The 17,113-nt window shown below is 36.5% G+C and overlaps 1 protein-coding gene across 2 annotated transcripts in view; it reads left to right on the top strand.

The window, feature by feature from the left end:
* Positions 1-17,113, top strand: part of MALRD1 (MAM and LDL receptor class A domain containing 1) — a 747,156-nt gene that overhangs the window by 58,102 nt on the left and 671,941 nt on the right. For both annotated transcript variants that reach the window (XM_040645358.1, XM_040645357.1), the window contains exons 8-9: positions 9,860-10,026; positions 15,925-16,017. In XM_040645358.1, the coding sequence (XP_040501292.1) occupies positions 9,860-10,026; positions 15,925-16,017 (260 nt within the window). The remainder of the gene's footprint in view (positions 1-9,859; positions 10,027-15,924; positions 16,018-17,113) is intronic.

The following is a 17,113-nucleotide window of genomic DNA, read 5'->3' as shown; positions in this document are numbered from 1 at the left end:
CTGGCATAGTTGTATTGTTCTCTCTGTCTCTGTCTCTGTCTCTCTCTGTGTGTAATGGGGTTGCCTGAGGGGAGACACTGCCACAGAGAGGAGTTGGTTGAAGAGTGCTTTCTAGAACAAATGCTAACATTTTAAGAAATACATGTGTCTTCCCAGATGCACCCATGTCTCACTTCTTCCCAATCTTTAAATTTAACAGATGAAATTTTACCATGTCCAGAAACGTTGACTATGGAGCAGGAACCGTGCCATCTAGATACAAGTCTCTGCAGTTCTGATTCTACAGATGAAGGATTGAGGTGTAAGTGTTAAATCGAGATGCCCACCATGATGGTATGTAGCCATCCTTGAGACTTGGACCATCGGTAGTAATTCAGAACACTACTATGTATACTCACTTGTCAACCTTAGTTGACATTTATATCCTATGTTTAGCTGGAGTGTTATTGTAAGTCTGTAGTTTATTCAAAATGTGAAAGATACTAACTATGTCAATTAAGGTGATGTTGTTCTGTAAAATAGCTCCATTAAAGACCATCTTTGACTTATATCCGGTGTTTCTTCTTTAAAATTTCAATGTGATAATGAATAGCAAATGATTTAAACTAACATAGTTCTATAAGATAGATGAGGTCAGATGTTATGTATGCCATTTAAAAAATTGTAAGTGTAGCAGTGGTACAAGAAAAAGTGAAAACATCTTTTCACTTTTGAATGGCAATGGTTTTCCTCTGGGAGGATGCCCATCTGGACCAAGGAAGAACTTTTGAAAAACAGATCTTCTGGTAAATTCCAAGACTTACTGAAGCAAAATTTCTAGGTATATTCATACCTAGTGAGTGAGTGAGTGAGTGTGTGTGTGTGTGTGTGAAGCCTTGATTACAACACATAACTGTGGCTAAGCAGCCACCCTAGTAGACTATGATGGACCACTATTATCTTTTCCGCCTCTCTGTAGTGTATCAGGTCTGTGGATTTGAATTTGACATGTGTGACTGGGAGTCAGAAACATCTGCTGGGCAAATTTCCTGGATGCGTGCAAAAGCAAGAGAAGTTCCTGCATTACAGTCTACACTTCAGCAGGATCAAAGTAGTGATGAAGGTAGGAAGTAGAAAAATAATAGTCTTTATATATTATTTTCAGACTTGTGATTTATTGTGAGTGGTATGAAGACATTTCATCAGGGATCTTGATGAAGATACTGAGTATATTTTATTGAAACTATATTTGCCATGGATAGTGAAAGTAAAAAAAAACCTTATTATCAACAGTGTAAAGGAAGAATTAGACTAGCCTAACTATTTTAATTTTGTAGATTTTATTATTTTCTTATCATCAGGAGATAATAGATTTTGTGGGAATCAAAAGGAAAGTATTAAAAGGCTTCTGTCAAGATGTACTAGCTTTCCCTTTCACTGGTGTCAATGAGTTTCTTTCTATTAATCTAACATTAAATTTGTGCTTTCTGTTTATTTTTCTTTCCATTGCTTTTCTTTCTTTCTTTCTTTCTTTCTTTCTTTCTTTCTTTCTTTCTTTCTTTCTTTCTTTCTTTCTTCCTTCCTTCCTTCCTTCCTTCCTTCCTTCCTTCCTTCCTTCCTTCTTGAGGGGGTGTATTGTTAGTCTTTTCTCAAATAAGTAATTTAAAATTTTATTACAGGAGAAAGTAGTAGCTATTTTGTCTACTTCCATGTAGATTTTACTTTCTCCATAGTCTTACCTTTTCCGGAATGTCATATAGTTGGACAATATGTGTCCTTTTTAGATTGACTTCCTTCATTTAGTAATATACGCTTAACTTTCCTCTATGTCTTTTCGTAGCTTGATGGCTTATTTCTTTTTAATAGTGAATCATATTCCATTGTCTGAGTATACCAGAGCTTATTTACCTACTGAAGGACATCTTGGTTGCTTCCAAGTGTTTGGCAATTATGAATAAAGCTGCTATAAACACCCATGTGAAGGTTTTTGTGTGGACCTAAGTTTTCAGCTCTTTTGGGTGAATGCCAAGGACCATGCTTGCTGGATCACATAATAAGAATATGTTTAGTTTTGTAAGAAACTGCCAAGCTGTCTTCCAAAGTGAAGGTACCGTTTTTCATTCCAATCAACAATGAATGAGAGATCTTGTTGCTTTACATCCTCTCCAGCATTTGGCAATGTCAGTGTCCTGGAGTCTGCCCATGCTAAGAGGTGTTTAGTGGTATCTTTGTTTTAGTTTGCATTTCCCTGATGCCTTATGATATGGAACATCTTTCCATATGCTTATTTGCCATCCATATGTCTTCTTTGGTGAGGTGTTTGTTAAGGTCCTTGGTTTTTGGTCTTTTATCTTTATCATTTTCTTTCTTTTTTTAAACAAAATTTTATTTATTTATTTGAGAGAGAGAGAGAGAGAGCGAGCATGTGCAGAAGCCGGGGGAGGGGCAAAGGGAGAGGGAAAAGCAGACTCCCCTACTGAACTAGGAGCCTGACGCAAGGCTTGATCTTAGGACCCCGGGATCATGACCTGAGCCAAAGGCAGATGCTTAACCGACTGAGCCACCCAGGCATCCCTATCATTTTCTTTATTCACCATTGTTTCTTTTATTTCATGCCCTTGATTTCTTTTCCTTCTTGAAAAGGTTCACTTACTAATTAATTGTTCCTTTATTTAGAAAAGATCTGCGGTGATGGACTTGCTTAATAATTATTATACAAACTTAAAATGTTTTTAATGGCCTCACTCCTAAATAATAATCAATCAGGTCAGACAATTTTCGAAAGAAAGTCTGTTTATTTTATTTCTAAGTACATGGTGATGGTTCTTTGTTTCCTGGTATCTACTGTAGTCATTGAGCAGTCTGAGCTCATGTAATTGCTTTTCAGTTTCATGCAGATTTTTAAAAAATGTTTATCTCTTGGTCTATGTGTCTGTTTTTGTGCCAGTACCATGATGTCTTTGTGATCACAGCTTTGTAGTACAGCTCGAAATCCGGCATTGTGATGCCCCCAGCTTTGTTTTTCCTTTTCAACAGTTCCTTGGTGATTCGGGGCCTTTTCTGGTTCCATACAAATTTAAGGACAGCCACTCTGGAAAACAGTGTGGAGGTCCCTTAAAAAGTTAAAAATTGAGCTACCCTATGACCCAGCAATTGCACTACTGGGTATTTACCCCAAAGATACAGATGTAGTGAAGAGAAGGGCCATATGCACACCAATGTTCATAGCAGCATTGTCCACAATAGCTAAATCGTGAAGGAACCGAGATGCCCTTCAACAGATGACTGGATTAAGAAGATGTGGTCCATATATACAATGGAATATTACTCAGCTATCAGAAAGAACGCGTTCTCAGCATTTGCTGCAACATGGACGGCACTGGAGGAGATAATGCTAAGTGAAATAAGTCAAGCAGAGAAAGACAATTATCATATGATTTCTCTCATCTATGGAACATAAGAACTAGGAAGATCGGTAGGGGAAGAAAGGGATAAAGAAAGAGGGGGTAATCAGAAGAGGGAATGAAGCATGAGAGACTATGGACTCTGAGAAACAAACTGAGGGCTTCAGAGGGGAGCAGGGTGGGGGAATGGGATGGACTGGTGATGGGTAGTAAGGAGGGCACGTATTGCATGGTGCACTGGGTGTTATATGCAACTAATGAATCATCGAGCTTTACATCGGAAACCAGGGATGTACTGTATGGTGACTAACATAATATAATAAAAAAAACATTAAAAAAAAAGTTTATCTCTAATGTTTGAAAATGTTGCTGTGATGAGTACAGATCATGGATGTATTTTTATTTAAAAATTTTCAATGCTTAGAATGCATATATTTCATCACTTATGGAAATGGTATGTTACTGTTTTCTAGTAATTCTCTTTTAGTCCCTCTGTTCTGGTCTTCTTAAGTTCCTATTAAATGTATGTCCTGGGGGCCTGTGTGTTAGTTTCCTATTCGTTGCCCTTGTTCTTTGTTCTTATTTTTGTCTTCTACTCCTGTTATGCCTTTGTAGTTTTAAATGTGGATTTTATATGCTTCTTTTTTGGTTTCCTTTTTTAGTATTTCAATTATACTCCCTTTTTTACTCTTTTTTTAGAGTTTGCTCTGAGTTTGCGAACTACATTCACAAATAATCCAACTCCAGTTTCAAATAGCTTCATACCTCTTCATGTAATGCAAGTATCTTATAATAACAAAATATTCCTAATTCCTCCCTCCTGTCCCTTGCATCATTGTTGTCATTCATTTCACTTATATGAAAACTATAATCATCAAATACATTGCGGCTGTTACTATTTTGAACAAGCTGTTCTCTTTTAGATCAATTAAGAAAATTATAATTAAAAGAATTTGCCAAAACTTGGAAACAACTGATGTGTTTTATTTATTGCTTTCCTAATACTGTTCCTTTCTTTATTTAGATCTGAGTTTCTGAGGGATATAATTTTCCTTCTCTTTGAAGAATTTCTTTTGACATTACTTACATTCAAAGCCATTGTTTCCTTGTGTATTTTCTGTTTAGATAATTTGTCCATTGATGTAAGTGCAGTGTTAATTTCCCCTACTATTATTGTATTATTATCAATTAGTTCATATTTGTTATTGTTTTATATATTTGGGTGCTCCCATGTTGGGTGCATAAATATTTATAATTCTTACATCTTCTTGTTGGATTGTCCCCTTTATTATGATGTGGTGCCCTTCTTCATCTCTTGCTATAGTTTTTGGTTTAAAGCCTAGTTTGTTCCCAGACAAAATCTTGGGTTTAAAATCTAGTTTGTCCCCCAGCCTGGGTGGCTCAATCAGTTGAACATCCAATTCTTGGTTTCAGCTCAGGTCACGATCTCAGTGTCATGAGATTGACCCCCAGTGAGGAGTCTGCCTGAGATTCTCTCCCTCTCACACTGCCCCTCTCCCTGCTTGCATACTCTCCCTTTCTCTCTAAAATAAACAAATAAATCTTAAAAAAATAAAATCTAGGGATGCCTGGGTAGCTCAATTAAGTGTCTGCCTTCAGCTCAGGTCATGATCCTGGGGTCCTGGGATTGAGTCCTGCATCAGGCTTCCTACTAAGCAGGGAGCCTGCTTCTCCCTCTGACTTTGCCCCTCCTCCCCACTCATGCTCTCTCTCTGACAAATAAATAAATAAAATCTTTAAAAAATAATTAAAAAAATAAAATCTAGTTTGTCTAATATAAGTATTGCTACTCCTTCTTTCTTCTGGCATCCATTTGCATGGTAAATGTTTCTCTATCTCCTCACTTTCAATCTATAGGAGTCTTTAGGTCTAAGATAAGTTTCTTTTAGGTGGCTTATAGATAGATGTTTTTTATCTTTTCTGACATTCTGTGTCTTTTTAATGGAGCATTATTCCATTTACATTCAAAGTAATTATTGATAGATATGTATTTACTGAGATTTCATTACTGTTTTATTGTTGATTCTGGAGATTTTCTCTGATCCTTTCTTGTTTTTCTCACTTTTGGCCTCTCTTTTTTACTCAAAGAATCGCCTTTAGTATTTGTTGCAGGAGAGTTCTAGTGATCACAAACTCCCGTAGTTTTTGTTGGGGAAACTCTTTATCTTTCCCTCTATTTTAAATGAGAGCCTCGCTGGATAGGGTATTCTTGGCTGCAGATTTTCCCATTCAGCACTTTGAATATATCATGCCACTCCCTTCTGGCTTGCAGAGTTTTTGTTGAGAAATCTCTAGCTAGTAGCTAGCCTTATAGGTTTTCCCTTGTAAGTTAAGGACTTCTTTTAAGATTTTTTCTTCATCATTATATTTTGCAAATTGATTACAATATGTCTTGGTGTTGGCCTATTTTGTTGATTTTGATGGGAGTTCTCAGTGCCTCCTGGATCTGGATATCTGTTTCCTTCCCCAGATTAGGGAAGTTTTCTGTTATTGTTTCTTGAAATAAATTTCTGCCCCCCTTTCTCTCTCCTCTTCTTCCAAGACTCCTATAATCTGAATGTTATTACATATGATGGAGTCATTGAGTTTCCTAAGTCTATTCTTGTATTGCACAATTCTTCTCTTTTGTTCAGCTCATTATTTTCCATTATTTTGTCTTCTACATCACTAATTTGTTTCTCTGCTTCTTCTAGCCTGGATCAAATCTGTTTCTAATCTCATTTATTGTACTCTTCATCTCTGATTCTTTTTTAACTTTTTAATCTCTGTGTTAAGGGTCTCACTGGTGTCTTTTATTCTTTTCTCAAGCATAATGAGTATCCTTATGATTGTGGTTTTAAATTATCCAACAGGTGTGTTACTTATATCTGTTTCACTTATATCTTTGGCTTTGCCTGTATCGTATTCTTTCATTTGGGATCAATTCCTCCATCTTGGCACTTTGTCTAAGTCTCTGCCTTCTTCTCTGTGTTAGAAAAGCCAGTTATGACTCCTCCTGAATATAATGGCCATGAAGAAGAGGTCATGTAGTGTCAAGGGCCTGGCACTTCAGGGAACATCTCTGGTATGTGCTGAGTGCACTCTGCTATTATGTTCTTGCTGCTCTATCCTTCAGGCCAGTCACCTGCAGAGGCTCTCGTTGTCTGCTGTGGGCAGTGTTTGGTTCCTGGACTGAACATGACAAGTTTTAAGAAGGTGTGCTCTGGTCTGCTTGTGAAATGAGACCTGACACCACTTCCACCAGAACTGAGGCCCTGCAGAACTCTCTGGAAGGGAGACATGATGTGGGCAGGGATTTCTGCTGGTCTTCTGGGGAAGGGGCTGCTGTGTTAGGACTGAGGCATGCTTGACTGAGAAAAGCAGTTGTTTCAGAGTGCAGGGGTGTGGAGCTTAGTGTAAGCAAGTTAGTGTTTATGCTGAAGGATGGGGAGAGAAGTGGCACCAGCCAATTTTTTTGTTCCTGGAGAGGCATCTCCACAAACTCTGCCTCTCAGGGATGTGCTCTGAAAGGAGTGAATAATATCTCCACTATGTTCCCCAGGTGTTCTTTAGATCAATGTTTTTGTACTGTCTGCCCTCAGGTTGTTTACCTGCCTTCTTTCCAGAAGTAGCGCAGTGCCCTCTGGGCTCTATCCCAGCCAAGCTGACTGACTTTTAAAACTTCAGACTTTAAGCCCTCTTAGTTGCAAGAACTCACAAAATTCATCCCCTCATCTTTTCCAAGCCAATGACTTGGGGAAATCTTTCTCTTTGTGCATTCCCTTGTGGACTCTTCTATCTCTTGCCCTTCTCAGTGACCATGGCTCTTTTCCCTCTGTAGCACCCACCAACCATTTCTCCTCTAAAGCACATCTCCACACTCTCTGCCTTCTTCAATGTGGCCTCTTCTCTCCCTTTAGTTGTTAAGTTTGTTCTGTCATTCTTTGGCTCAATTTCTGGTGTATTTAGGATGATTTGGTAGTTATCTAGTTGTGTTCATGGGACAAGACAAGCCTAGGGTTCCCCTATGCTGCTGCCATCTTCCTTTCCTAACATTACTTACAAAACAGGTCTATGGCTACAAATTCTCTCAATTTTCATTTGTCTGAGAAAGTCTTTATTTCTTCTTCATTTTTTAAAGATTCTATTTATTTATTTTAGAGAGACAGAGAGAGTGTGCACATGAATGGGGGAGCAGAGGGCGAGGGAGAGAGAGAGAGAATCTCAAACAGACTCTGCATTGAGCATGGTGCCCTATCTGGGGCTTGATCTCACGACCCTGAGATCATGACCTGAGCTGAAATCAAGAGTTGGACCCTATTAAAGGCAATCTTCATTTCTGTTACAGTATTTTGTTTTGTTTTGTCTTTTTGGTCTCTAGCATTTTTTATTCTTTCTTAGAATTTCCATCTCTCTGACTACATTGTCTATCTTTTTTTTTTTTTTTGTGCATGTTTCTACTTTTTTCCATTAGAGCTCTTAACTTATTAATTATAAGTGTTTTAAATTCTTAGTCTGGTAATTCCAACATTCCTGCCATATCTGGGTCTGGTTCTGATACTTGCTTTTTCTCTTCAAACTATGTTTTTTGTTTTTTGCCTTTCAGCATGCTTTGTAATGTTTTGTTGAAAGCCAGACATGATGTGTTATGTAAAGGGAATTAAGGTCAATGGGTATTTAGCATGACCTCTTATGTTAATGTAGCTAGAGATTAGACTCTTTACTGTTTGCCACAGCTGTAGATGTGTGAGGCTAAAATTTCATCTGGTATCCTTGTTTTTGTCTTACCTGTTGTCTTTGGGTTTCCCTAGAGACATCTTAAATTAGGTCTGACACCTACAGTTCTTTGAATAGTATTACTCTATTACTATACAGGACCCCCTTTTATGTGAGTTATGGTAAGTTGTAAAGAGGAGAAACATTCCAGAGTCCTATGATTAGATCTCATTATTTTAGTGAGATTGTTCCTCTGTTATATGACCTTTAAAAGTGCTTCCTCCCCCAACTTTAGGTGAGAGAGGAAGGCTAGAGGGGGCTGGGGCTGGGTATTTTCCTCCCCTCATGTGGAAGGCTAGAGCTTGCTGGAATTGATATTTCTCTTTTCCCAGGCAAGTTAGGTTCTGGTCAAACTCCAGTTAGTAAGGTGGTGGCAAAGTTGTTTCTTTTGAATATAAGCCTTGCTATTAATAGCTGAATAGTCCAGGTGTTTTCTCATGTCTATTTCCCTAAGACTAACCCTCGTAATAACGCTAGTGTAGGGCTTCACACTTCATGTTAATGCTTAGAATTTTGCACATCATGTCACTTAGTCATAGCCCAAGATAGTGAATGTTGGTATATTTTCCACCTTAATTTTTGAGCAGGATTCCCCAACTTTAATCTTTGACCCATTGAGAGAGTTTGACTGTTCCTCCAGCTTTTTTTTGCAACATTTAAGTTAGTCAGAATCTAAGCTATCACAGCTTTGGGTCTGGTCTCAAAGTTCCAGAGCTCTGTAGTTTCAGCCCTATTCATCACTTGGTAGAATTATTCTTTCCTTATCTTTTGAGATATTTTATGTTGAAATTGATCTGTCTCAGTTTTTGTAAAAATGTGTCTTTATCTTATTTATCATTTCTTTGTGCATAAGTTAGATGCAAAGTGTTAACTTTAAATGGTATTTTGCTTGAAGTTTTATATTTCTCAGTAAATAAGAGTTTTACTTAATTTAAATTCATAGTATTTAGAAATTACAAGAATATTCACTAACTTACACAGAAATAACACATTGAAAAATTTTATTATTGAAAAGTGAAGTTGTAAAATCATAGAAATATCTTTGTGTCTCTGCATTGTCTATATTACTAAATTTAAAATGGTGCAGATTGGTTTTAAATATCAGATGGGATAAAAACTGATTGACGATATTTTTATGTACTACAAATCCATATGTGCAGTTTAATAGGATTGTGGTATCTGATACTTCTATGCGGTTGGGTAAGAAAGAGGGCTGTTTAAATTTTATTCCCTTAAGCTATAAAGGTTTTTCTACAACTAAAGAGTAGAAAAAATAAAAGGGGAAAGAATTCTGGGAAGAAAGGTGAGGAATTCTTGGTTAAAGAAAGATTGCATTGTGACATTTAAAAGAAAATGATGATAATTTTGTAGCACAGAGATTTTTATGTCAATAGATATCTTTTAAAAAGGATATTGAATTGAAATTTCCTAATTTGAGGAATTAGGAACAGATATCAATGCATTTTAAAATCACATATAGAAATGAAAACCTATAATTTGTAGTTGACATAGTCATTTTAAAACATCATATCCCTAAAAAATAAATAAATAAATGCATACATACATAAAACATCCTATCCCTTTAAGTAAAATATTTGTCTTTCAAGCTTGATTTTGGAAAGTCCACAAATACAATAATTTTGTTCAAACAGAAAAGCAGTTATCTTTTCTAAGTTTCTTCCTTTCCCTTTATTTTTCAGGTTACTATTTATGGGTAGGAGCTAAGGATGCTTCTACTCTTAGCCAGTTAGAGAGCAGGGCTTATTTAAATAGCTCTGTGTGTCACTGCCTGGGCAAGAGCTGCCAACTTCAATTCTTCTACTCCATGGAAAACAGTGTTCTAAGAGTAGGACTATACAATAATAAGGTGAGAAGAAACTTACATTTATTTCAAATTCATTGAATAAGTGAAATTTCTATTGTGGCAACTGTGTTTCTATTTCACAGTTGTGTGTAGGTTTTAGGTATTCTTTAACTTGACTTTATTTAGTATACCTTTGAAAAGAAATATTAAGAACCTGCCTTATGGGGCACCTGGGTCAGTCCATTGAGCGTCTGCCTTCAGCTCAAGTCATGATCCCAGGGTCCTGGGATCGAGCCCTGCATCAGGCTCCCTGCTCAGCGGGGAGTCATATTCTCTTTCTCCTCTCTGCTGGTGCTCTCTCTCTCGCTATTTCTGTCTCTCACTCACAAATAAATAAAATATTTTTTTTAAAAAAGAACCTGGTTTAAGACCTGCTGTCATTAAGGTGTGCCTGGTTGGCTCAGTTGCTTAACTGTCTTACTCTTGATCTCACCTCAGGTCTTGATTTCAGGTTGTGAGTTCAAGACCAGTATTGGACTCCAATTTTTTTACTTAAAAAAAAAATACTGTCATGTAGAAAATTTAACATGATAATTTGCACAATATTATTTTATAAAATTGTTAAAAATTCATGGAAATATATTAAAGAAATTATAGGTCTAATAAAAATGAGATATTTGAGATTCTATATTGCTGGCTCTGTATTGACATTCTGATGGGATCTGTTTTGGATTTTAGATCTGTATATCACTAGAGCTATAATTATGATGGAAACAAATTACTTGTTATGGTACCAGTAGATACAATTTTAGAGACTGGTAATTACTGATTAAATACAAACAAATGAATCATTGGAATGGGAAAAAAATAGCTCACTGGGTTGAGCGAAAGTTGCAGTAGTAACGCTAGCAAATAAAACAAATCCAAGCTTTTTTTTTTTAATACCTAACTTTAACTGAAAACAATCCTCCATAAGTAGAAAAATATCTGAGACACTTTGAGCATTTCTATTGTGAAGAAAATTTATTTATGGATAGAAGTAAAAAAAAAAATTCACAGGGGAAAATAGCGGTCATTCTAGCAATGGGAAACATTTGACAATAATTGCAGGAATTCTGACAGGAAAAAGGAAGACAGTGAAAACATCCAAGTCAGATTCTTTTGGCTTCACATGCTTTGAATAAATCCAGTTGAAACTTCCTCCTGACATTTGGCCAGATTCATTTTCCAACAAAAGGTTATTTATCATCTATTCTTATCAAGTATCACTAATTGTCAATAGCATTTTCTTCTGTTCCATTTGCTTCTGAAGTCTGAAATGCCATCATAATTAATCCTCAGGTATGCCCTATTACCTGCCTATTATTGGGAGAACTGAAAATTCAAGAGGAATTCTTTTTTTTTTTTCTAGTTCTATCACATCACCCCTCTCTTTTTCTTTTATATCATTTTCTTCATGTCCAGTCTTTTTTCTTCTACCTCTTCTTTCCGAGAACAGAGTGTTCTAGAGCATGAAGTTGAATATGGTCATTAGATAACCTAATACATTTTGTTTGTTTGTTTTCATGGATGAGACACAATTTCTAGCTTTCTGTAACTATGTTATATTTTTGTGACATTTTTGCTGTAGTATTTCACACTAGAATAATTTCATTGAGTTTATATTGTAGTTAAAGATGCTTTAAAAAATATATGGTCCTGGGCACCTGAGTGACTCAGTCAATTAAGCATCTGCCTTTGACTCAGATCATGATCCCAGGGTCCTGGGATCGAGTCCCGCATCGGGCTCCCTGCTCAGCGGGGAGTCTGCTTCTCCCTCTACCTCTCCCTCCTGCTCATGGTCTCTCTTTCTCTCTCTCCCAAACAAATAAAATCTGAAAAAAAATATATGGTCCTATGATAGTACTTTCCACACGACAGGTAATTAGTATTCACTGAATGTTGAATTAGTCATCTTAAATTTAAGTAGAAATTTGTGTCATATATGTCCTAATCCTAAAGATTATTTTAATCTACCTGAACATCAGCAGTGGATTATAAATGTGGGACTGTGTAAGAAACGATTATAAACAAATTGACTTCAGATACCGTATCATATAATAAGAATAGAGTTATCAGAATTCCATCTCCCACATTATAAGAAAATAAGTTAATCATGGAGAACTGATCTCATATATTAATCAGAACCAGTTGTGGGTTACATCTTACAGCACTGAGTGATGTCTGGTTTATTAGTTTACCCAGTATTCTGCAAGGCAATATCCTATTTTTTTCTTATATACTATTTGCTCTGATCTCTCCATATAACATATAACATATTGGTCACCTATGCAAAATCTGCATCCAAATACATTTAAATTATAAGCTGATGTTTTATCGCAAAGTTAAAAGGACTCCAAGCCTATAATTTAAAAAAACTAGCTCTTGATGAAAATGATCATTGAAATCTTCCATGAATAGAATAAAGAAAACAACCCTTAGGATATGTGCAGGTAAATCAAGAAATACCTACTAAGGAGGCTGAAGGTAATTGTCTTTTTTTCAGAGGATATCAGAACTTGAGAGGTAGAAAACACAGGGGAAAGGCAGGTTGTTAGATAAAAAGTTGGCTCTATTAGGGTCAGCTTACGTGTGTAGCAGTTCTAGTTTATACCATGTAGCCATCCTTGAGATTAGGTCTCTATCATCTATAAAATAATAATCATAAAAACAGCCTACCTTTTATTCTGAAGAGAATTTCCATGTTAGTGAGCCAACGATAGTGGGGTGCCCAGCTTGTGGTATCTTTTACATATTTTAAAAATTCCCAGGGACAAATAGGAAGAACACATAGCTGGGGCAGTGAAGAAAATGTCCTGGAAAGTATCTTTTCTCATATGATACCATTTTTAAAGGCCATAATAAGCTTTCCTTGAAGGGATGTCTTTGCTAAAGTACATGTTCCTATTCCTGCATTTAATCAAAAGTAATATATTTTAAGTTTTTTAAAAAAATTGTTTGAGAGAGAGAGAGCAGAGCGAGCTAGCGAGCGAGAGAGAACCCACGTGGGGCAGGAGTACAGGAAGAGGGAGAAGCAGGCTCCCCTCAGGGAGCCTGATGCGGGGCTTGATCCAAGGACCTTGGGACCATGACCTGGGCAGAAGGCAGACGATTAACCTACTGAGGCACTCAGGTGCCCCTCAAAAGTAGTTTAAAAAGAACAAAAACAACAACCTGGAATTTGGTACCTTTGATTTCTTCACTGGAAGAGAGAAGGATAAACTGAGGTCTCCAGACAATGGAGCGATTCTTTCCTTGAAAGGTAAAATGGCTTTGTTGATCCTGGTCTGGAGGAGTAAAGACATTTTAAAATTTTTTATTGATTGATTGATTGATTGACTGATTTTAAGATAATAGAAAATTTAAACACCACTTGAAAGGTTTTTCTGAGCTTGGGGTTTCTTTCTTACATTGACCGCTGTTGAAAGTAATGAGGTAAGAGTCTGAGAGTGAGGACAGAACAAAATAAAAGCTGATTTTATTTAGTTGGAGCAAACTCTTCTTCTTTCTCATTACTTGTGTTGTCAGACAGGAAAATCTGATAGAAAAATCTGTACTTCATAACATACCATTAACTCAGGGTACAAAAAGCCGTTTAGAAAGAATTCTGCTTACTTTTCAAAAAAATGTAAACACATTCTTCTTCGGGTAGAACAGGGGAATTAATTAGTCATTGGGAAAAGAGAGCACAAATGCTCTCAGTTATTGTCACCAGATGAAAGTGAAGGTACATGATGAATGCAGCTTGCCAAGCAGTGTCACTTAAAGCATCTGTGACGATCGAAGTGTCTCGATGCTAAATAGCTGAAGTTGCATAGGAAATTACTGAAAGAAAAATTAGTTGTGTGTTGCAACTTTGTGTGACTCCAGTTCTTCCTGAAGTGACCCAGAAGCTCTCGGCTGAAAGTATGTCTACCGTGGATGTTTCACTGTCTTGTCGACGTCTTAAGAGTTGATATGAATAAGTAATAAAATGAAGTACGTTTTAATGGGTTTAGACTATCTTCTGAAATATTTAAGACTTGGAAATTGGAGTAGACATCAGAGGGCAAAGGACTGAGTTGGAAATAGATTCGTTTTTAGAAAACGTTGGCTATGAATGAAATAAGAGAAGCGGAGAGGAGATTAATGCTTATGAGAGTCTGAAAAAGCCTGTGTCATGTGTCATTTGAATTACAACTAGATGTCACCTTCCAGGGCTATTTTCTATCCCGCAGTAGAAGGAGGGCACAGACAGCCTCCGAGCTCAACCTGAGACATATTTATGCCTCTGCATTTTCACTATACTGATACATGAAAAAAAAAATCAATGCATCCATTGGGTAAATATTATGAACAATCTGGTCTGTGTTTACCAGGGAAATGTCGAATTAACTGGCATGTGTGATAGAATCTAAAGAAATGATTATTTCAGAGCATAAAAGCATGGTCATAAATCATAAAGCACAATAACAGAGGCAAACTTTGGACTACTTTATAGACTTTAATTGAGTATCTTACCTCATAGTGTATAGTAGAAACATAATTTTGCATACACTTTGCCACCTGGAAAATGATCATTTTACAGATGCGTGACAGACATAGCATGCTCTAGAAGGCCCAAAAAGCTTTTTGATAGAATGACAGAAGAGTCAAACATAAATATAATCTCCAGAAAATAACTTTATTGTTTGGAACTTGGAATGAATTCTCACATAGGGAAACAAAAAAGTGTATATAAATTGAGACTGTGCAGAAAAATATATCTGGTAACATTGTTTTTTTAGATTTTCATATTAAGTGTTTGCTTGTCATTCCTTTTCTAATGTCATGGCAATATAATAAAACGTAGTAATGTTGTTGTAATCGACATTTAAGTAGCTGGCATTATGAATTTCTTTTTTTTTTTTTTTTTTTAAAGATTTTATTTATTTATGTGACAGAGAGACAGCCAGAGAGAGAGGGAACACAGCAGGCGAGTGAGAGAGGAAGAAACAGGCTCCCAGCAGAGGAGCCTGATGTGGGACTCGATCCCGGAACGCCGGGATCACGCCCTGAGCCGAAGGCAGACGCTTTAACGACTGCGCTACCCAGGCGCCCCTGAATTTCTATTTAGAATTGTGTTTTTGAAGTACTTGATTTAAAATTCCGTTCAAATGTTTGTCTTGTCCTTACCGTCCATCGTAAAAAAATAAACAGCTTTACTATATAGACATGTTTTATTTCCTTATTTTTTTAAAGACTGCTTTTATAGAGCAGTTTTAGGTTCCTAGCAAAATTAGGGGGAAAGTACAGAGATTTCCCATTTTCCTCCTGTCCCCACACATGCGTAGCCTCCCCATTATCACCATCCTCCATCAGAGTGGTACCTTTGTTATAAAGGACGAACGTGCACTGGCACATCATTATCACCCAAGGTCCACAGTTTATGTTAGGGTTCCCGCTTGGTGTCATCCCGTGGGTTTGGGCAGATGTATAATGACATGTGTCCACCATATGTTATCACACAGAGTATTTTCACTGCTCTAAATATCCTCTGGGCTCTGCCTTTTCATCCTTCCCTGCCTCCATTTTATTGTTCCTTTAAAAAATGTTAGGGATGTCTGGGTGGCTCAGTCCATTGAGCGTCTGCCTTCGGCTCAGGTCATGATCCCAGGGTCCTGGGATCGAGTCCCACATCGGCTCCTTGCTCAGAGAGGAGCATGCTTCTCCCTCTGCCTGCTGCTCTCCCTGCTTGTGCTTGCTCTCTCTCACGCTCTCTTGCTCTGATAAATAAATAAAATCTTAAAAAAAAGTTATATACCTTTTTACCGATACTTTAGGCTTCCTAGTACTTGATATCATACCAGTAGGGTAAACTCTACTGAAATGTAATGAGAGCACATATAGAAATATGAGAGTAGAATTTGGGGAATGTGTAATGCTGTTTTATTTGAATTAAAGGAAGAAGAAATATTTTGGACATACAACACATCAACTGACAGAAAATGGGTGAAAGCAGAGATGGTAATACCAGAAAGCCTGAAGACGTTTAAGGTACAAAATGGAAAAACAAGTATTCTTTTGCATCATAAGTTTAACTTGTAGCTTTGCAGTAGTGTTTTATCACCCATTGCTAAATTTATATTAGGATTTAAATTCAGGATGTAGATTTGTGCATTTGGAGAGAGCAATTGCCTACTTCTTTTCATTGTACTTAGCCTTTCCCCAGCCACATTTCCCTTGAGTAGGAGAGCCAGAGTGTGACTACTCCTGTATAAAGCATCTTCATTGTACATGGGCTCCCTTCTTAGCCCCCCTAAAACCCCAACACCATGCATTGCAAACAAGGAAGCAAATGGCAATATGAAATAGATAAATAATAAATTGGTATTGAAAATCGGTAAAGACTATACAAATGTTTTGAATGCAGTAATTCACATCTTTATAAAACATAGTTATATCTGAAATATACATATGCTCAGGGAATACAGTCTCTTAAAAAATGAACTTGGGATTTTGTGTTGCATATACAGTAGAGATTGTGCACAAAAATATATCTGATAACTTTTTTTTAGCTTTCATATCAAATGTTTGCCTGTCATTTCCTTCTTTTCTAATATCAGAGCAATATTGCAAAATGTGGTAATGTCAGTGGGATTAACATTTAAATAAGTGGTATTATTAATTGCTGTTAATAATTTTATTTTTGAAGTGCAGTATTTTATATAAAATTCCATTCCTTTTGTGTTGTATAAAGAGTGTAGAAATACGCTTATGCTGGACCATGAGTGTAAAATAATAAGACTGATTGTATGTGTGGTTCATGAAACCAATTTCATTCCTTTACGGTAATACCACATAAGTACATTTTTCTAGGTGCTGAAAGGGAGAACCCAAATGATACTGAACTGTAACCATGCAGATTTTTAGAATTCCGTTTACTGCTGAGATTGGAATTTCTGAACCATAGCATTTTTGTATTAATCACAGCAAAGTTGAGGTTTATATCATAGCCTATTGAATTAATATTTGACACTATTTTAATTTTCTAAGCTGATATTTATCTTTATAACTTCTGAAAGAGGTACTAACTGATTGGAGTTTCATTCTTTTCATATAAACTGAATATTAAAGTTTGTCTTGTTATTTA

This window comes from Ursus maritimus, unplaced genomic scaffold (genome assembly GCF_017311325.1).
Source record: "Ursus maritimus isolate PB19 unplaced genomic scaffold, ASM1731132v1 scaffold_31, whole genome shotgun sequence".
In the NCBI taxonomy this organism is placed as follows: Eukaryota; Metazoa; Chordata; class Mammalia; order Carnivora; family Ursidae; genus Ursus; species Ursus maritimus.
The sequence above is the reverse complement of the archived record's forward strand: the minus strand, read 5'-3'. Positions and strand labels throughout refer to the sequence as shown.